Here is a 6,000-nt window from a genome sequence, read left to right on the forward strand (position 1 = left end):
GTTACATCTCATACAGCTTTACTGCTTTACTATGCCACGATCAATTTATCCTTGATAGGAGACTCATATTAGCCTCAATAGCTTCTACAATATATTGATTACTCCTCCACTTGGGACACCTCCCGAGATAAGGTTCACATACAATGTTTATGCATCTGTCACCTTTTCTCAGGACATTTTAAGAAGCACCAAGTGAAATGACTGTTCATGAGGTGTTTAAGGATGATACACTGACATATTCCATTACATTGACATACTCAAAATTTGCCAACCCATTTTTTAGCATCACTTCACATCTTTCTTTAACAGTACTAGCTACAAATAGAACTTATACTCATTAGACTTCTAAATCAAAGGAATACTCGAATTTTTTTCAAGGAGGTAACTCATGAATAGCAAAAGTGAAAAAATAAGTTTCTGTACGCTGCAAATTGCTTTTGTATAGAAGAGCTTTAGTCTAACCTCGATACTCTCACTTGTAGTGAGTCTGGACCATATTCTCTCTCGATCTATAGCTCGTTGAAGCAGCTTTTGGACAAGACTCACCCAGAATATAACCTCTTCAGTTCCTGAATCATTTTGTACTCTACATGCTGCAGCTCTGGGACCAAAGTGGACAAGAAATTCTCTGCGCAGACCAATAGGCTTCACAGAATGATAAGCCTGTCGGAAAGGAATAAATTCGACAAGCATGTCCATCAATCTTCCAAGTGTGTCTGGAATAAGAGATGAAAATTGTGGACATGACAGTTTTGCAGCACCAAGTTTCATAATCGCTGCAATGCAACTGAGTGCAAGCATAAGGAGTGATACATCACTCGCATTTCCAGGAGACAAAGATGTTTGTTTTCGGGTCCTGAACAGATAGGAACCTATTTGAGCATCAATTAATACACAAATAGCTATGCAGAATATAACTGTAATCATGGTTCTTTCAGTAAGTACATACACTGCAGTAACAGAAGCAAATCGCTGATCCTTCTCAAAATAATTCACAAAGGTGGTAACCACTGCTGGAATTTGTTCGGACCAAAACCAATCATAAGCTTCAGGTTGCTTGGCTGATAAACTATCTCTAATCACGCTCTCCAAAGGAGCAGATTGCCTCGATAAACTTCAATAATGCAAAAAGTTTAGAACAATATATTTCAAATCCAAATAACAGTAGAGGGGGAAATGAATCTCTCCACATCAACCAAACTAAAAATGGAAGAGGATGAACCAACACAATAAACGAATGTAAACAACAGTCTACTTGTCCTTGGGGACAAAAGTTCACAATCGCTGCAAGTTTATAATATTAATAGCCTTCTATGGTGCCTAGTTGACAGAATCGTCTAAGCAAAGGAGGGGTTTGTAGTACATTTCAAGCTTCTATGCGCAAAATACCTATTCTAATTTTCACACCAATATACCATGAGTGATAAAATTAGCATTACATAACATCTGGGAATAGAAAAAGATAAGCCGACTTTTTCAAACAAGTGACGTTTATATTAGAGACAAAGAAATTGGCAATTATGTTCAGCTTTTATAAGGCACAGACATGGACAGTTATATCTGGTATATTTAAAGGAACTTGCAGTTCCAAACTAAAAGGCAATGAGAGAACATCCTACATTTTATCTAGCTTATTATAAGCATTATGCATTATGATGTAGCTAAGAACATCAATGACTACAGTCCTATTAGTCTAGTGGGAAGCATCTATAAGATAATTTCTATGGTGTTTTCTATTAGACTTAAGAAGGTGTTGGACGAGACTGTCTCTACTTCGCAGAATGCTTTTGTGGAAGACTGGAAGGTAGACAGATTTTGAATGCAGCGTTGGTGGCAAACAAAGTGGTGGATTCTAGAAGAAAGCAAGGAGTGCCGGGTGTGCTACGCAAAATTGACCTTGAAAAGGCCTACACAATCATGTGAATTGGAGATGCCTAGATTCTATTATGCTACATATGGGATTTGGGAAGAAGCAGAGGAAATGGATTTATTTTTGCATCTCGTCGGTGTGATTTTCTGTTTCGGTAAATGGTAATCCGCGCGGTTTTAACTTTCTTGTAAGTCAAATTTGTTAGCAATGTCTAGAGTTCCAACAACGCGTGTTAATATTTCTACCTTGCAAGCAAATCTGAAAAATGGGGGTTCCTTTTATGGAGGAAAATGTTTTTCATCAAAAATGTTTTCCATAGAAAATGCTATACCTTAGGAAGTAATTTTCTGGATAATTTCTAATTATTGGTTGGATATAAAAGTAAGTGACATATGATAATTGTACAGGAAATAGGGAATGATGACAGTGTACTATTGATAGCTTTGAGTATAAAATAGTGACAGCAATGCATAAATGTTGATTGAAACAGGTGATAATGGAGATATTTGTAAAGGAAAACGACTTCCATCCATACGTGACATAAGTCCTTTCCTTCATTTGTTGGAAAGTACTTGACTTGTAAAAAGGCATCTTTCACAATTCAAGGTGACCAAATAAAGAAAAATTGGGAAGCTATTTGCCAACACACCAAATACATCCTATGCCCTATAGGTAGTCAAAATCACCAACTATGCATCATTAGTAAGATGCAACAAGCACTATGCTTCTGACTCTTGGTACACAGCTTTTACCTATTCCATTAAAGAGAGTAAAATGAGTTACCTCCTCTGCGTGAAAGCGTTGATATCATTATCTCTTTCATCTCCTCGAGATGAAATCTCATTTGCTGCTTGAAGTATAGAATATACAGATGCCTAGAAAAAAAAAGTTACAATGAACGCCACCACATCAGAAAATAACATCATACAGTGCAAAAATGATATATCATCATAAAATACTGGTAATGAACAGAATTATAAACCTTCAACAGCCCAGAAACCAAAGTTGCATGGTACGGATATTTAAATTGTCTAATAACAAAACAGGTGGAGCAAGCAGTAGAAAAATGAAGAGTCTAAAAGTCACCAACCTGATAAGATAGCACCTTGATCCAACCAGTTCTGTCACCTCCCAACCAGGCAGTTGAAAACCAGGATACCCTGGATGATGAGCCTTGTTGTCTAATTCCCAGCTCAATTACTCTTGCAGCATCATGCAGTGATTGGACAAGTCCAGAAGCGTTCTCTTCATCTTGCACAGATAGATCTAGTTTTAGTCTCATTTCCCCCATATCACTGCTAGTAGTTGGTCTGGGACTGCCATTAACTGACACCCCATCCTCAGCAGAAGCAAAAGGCAATAGGTGTAATATCCTCGATGTTCGAGAATTAATCCTACGTTTCATAGAATCAGGTAATATGCAAATAAGATCACGATTTCCACCCGGTAACAAATAAAGTTTTGTGTGGCATCTCCTCCTTGTATTGCATTGATTGTATATCAGGTGATCCAAGCCTACTGCTTTCCTGCTGAAATAATAGCTTCTCACTGCTTTAACTGAAGGCCATGGACTAGAAGAACTGAATTAAAAGAAACACAATCAGCCATAAGTTAATGTAACTATAAGAAGAAATTAATATTGAAAAATCCGATGGATCTAAGATATTGTGGAAACTCCAACTTAAGTAGCATAAGAATGATTAACTAGACGAGGACTTTTTCTGCTAAACATTTACTAAATCAGTGATCAGTAATCCCCTATATCTATCAACGACACAGTCTTTCAGATCAAAGTATGAATCTTTAACTTTCAGATCAATGTATTAATCATCAGATCTCTTTGTCAATGTCAGGACATTACAAGTCAAGATGTCATTCAGGATAAACGGCTGAAACTTCACAATTAATCCCGTCATTCAAGATGTCACGTTTCACAGTTTCAAGATTACTATTCCCTCCGTCCCAATTTATGTGGCACCATTTGACTGGCACGGAGTTTAAGAAAGAAGGGAAGACTTTTGAAATTTGTGGTTCAAAACAAACCTTAGATATAATCATCTCATAAAGTTAAATTGTTTTTAAATAAAGAAAGGTGACATTCTTTTTGAGACAGACTAAAAAAGCAAGTGTGCCACATAAATTGGGACAGATGGAGTATTTCAGCAAACATTAATGCAGGGAAGTGCGACAAGTAGCTAGAAAAAACTAGCCACGATACAAATTAGGAATAGCAGATGGGAAGGTTTTCTTTCTTTTTTTTTTTTTTTTTAATAAGGTAAAAGAATAAGGTTTGCGGGTGAAGTGAAGAACAATCCAAGTTTTGGTGGTGCTTACTAGTTGACTTTCTTTTCTTTCTTCTTTTTTTTTTTTAAAAAAATAAGGTTTCTTTCTTTTTCTTGATAACTGAGAAATCCGCTTCCCAGCTTTGAAACTCGGCAGATAATGGCATAATGCATACGGCCATCTACCCTGCTCCACTTAAATAACAAACTTGCTTCACCATTCAGGATTCAAACCTGCGGCATGCGCCAAGCAGATATCCACCGTTGTACTACCTTTGCTATTGAACCAAAGCCTACGTGTGTAGGAGACTGTAACAAAAGAAGTTGTTTTTTCCTAAGCTCGTTATTAGGTCATAACTGGAGTGGATAAGTAAGAGATCCAATTTTTCGTATAAGTAAATGAGAGAGATTGTTTTCAATCTGAGACTAGACAGATATAAGAAAAGTATATGCAGCAGAAACAAGTTTAGTAAGAGACTGACTCGTGCTTTACAATAATAGCCACACACAAAGACCCTTAAAAACTAGTCCAGCACAGCAACAGCAGTACAAATTGTGAGTTGTTTTCATCATCCAGCCTTACAGTAAATTTGGTTAATCCTACTAAATGATTTATAGTTGCGGGTTTTCCATTTGTTTAAACGATACAATTGACACCAATGCCATTTTTCAGCTATGATAAGTCCAGGCACCTAATTGGACAATCTCCATGACAACTTAGGTTTAGCACAAACAAAACCTACAAATTGATTTACAGTTGCAGATTTTCAACACTAGCAATTTTCCAGCTAACGGAATCCTATGGTAAAATTAACCATCAAATTACTGTCCAGTTAATATTTGAGCTGTTGAGTCATCGACAAATGAATAAATCAGTCATGAGTTAACGATTCAGCGCAATTTTTCAATTCAATAAGTGATTTACAGTTCCAGTTTGTTTAAGAAGAGTACAAATTTTCAGCTATAAACTCCTTTAGTAAAATTGACAATCAAATTACTGTCCGGTTAATGTTCGAGTCATCGACAAATGAAGAAATCAGTCATGAATTAACAATTGAATTAGCAGATGATGATAATCAAAGCTTAAAGGTATAAAATTACCTAGAGGAAGGAAGATTATGATGCTGGAGCTTCAACGACATCACCTTAGTGAGAAATTTCAAGTTAGAGTGTTTGGGAAGAGAAGATAAAAAAAGGGATTATTATTTTGGGAGGAAAATGGTGGGAAATAAAAATGTTTGTGAAGAGCAGGGGAGCTGACGTGGCACAAAGGGTTTATCCATGAGACGTGGGGAGGCAACTGATCACACAACTCCTCTGCCTCCGTAACTACACTCTTTACTACAAATCAAATAATTTCATTTATCGCTCAATTCGTTTTAAGTATGTCCCGACAAAAAAAAATCATTTTTAATTGTCCAGTATTACAAAAATAAATTTTCGCTTTTACTTATCTTTTTAGCATATTAAGAGAAGATAATTTTATTTTTTCTGCTTTTATCCATAATATCAATTACTCACTTCAAATTATTTTTCAAATTTAATAAAAATATGCAGTAATTAATATGGGCACATTGAGAAATTATGTACTTTATTTATTATTTCTTAAACAGTGTGAAAAGTTCAAAGTTAACAAGTAAAGTGAACGAAGGGAGTATAATTAAAAATTACTTAATTTTAGAATTCATTTTAATCTGCTCTACAAAAAATATCTAAAATTTATTGTAGAAACCATAAATTTCAAAAATCAAATCAAACTATGCCCCGTTGAAAGGATTGAATAAATAATTATGATGGAGACTTTGGTATTGATGCATCTAATATTTGGTTATATTTTGAATTATATAA

At 35.5% G+C, this 6,000-nt stretch overlaps 1 protein-coding gene across 5 annotated transcripts in view; it reads right to left on the bottom strand.

The window, feature by feature from the left end:
• The window catches only part of LOC132629792 (uncharacterized), a 23,940-nt gene extending 18,462 nt beyond the window's left edge, over window positions 1-5,478 (bottom strand). For 3 of the 5 annotated variants that reach the window (XM_060345142.1, XM_060345146.1, XM_060345144.1), the window contains exons 1-5: window positions 5,254-5,476; window positions 2,961-3,450; window positions 2,654-2,745; window positions 950-1,114; window positions 463-856 (exon numbers count right to left, since the gene is read on the bottom strand). In XM_060345142.1, the coding sequence (XP_060201125.1) occupies window positions 463-856; window positions 950-1,114; window positions 2,654-2,745; window positions 2,961-3,450; window positions 5,254-5,294 (1,182 nt within the window). In that variant the 5' untranslated portion in view covers window positions 5,295-5,476. Of the gene's footprint in view, window positions 1-462; window positions 857-949; window positions 1,115-2,653; window positions 2,746-2,960; window positions 3,451-5,253 lie in introns of all 5 variants that reach the window. The other 2 variants (XM_060345143.1, XM_060345147.1) reach the window with 2 other exon arrangements.
• Window positions 5,479-6,000: the final 522 nt, after the last annotated feature.

Source organism: Lycium barbarum, chromosome 3 (genome assembly GCF_019175385.1).
Source record: "Lycium barbarum isolate Lr01 chromosome 3, ASM1917538v2, whole genome shotgun sequence".
Classification (NCBI taxonomy): Eukaryota; Viridiplantae; Streptophyta; class Magnoliopsida; order Solanales; family Solanaceae; genus Lycium; species Lycium barbarum.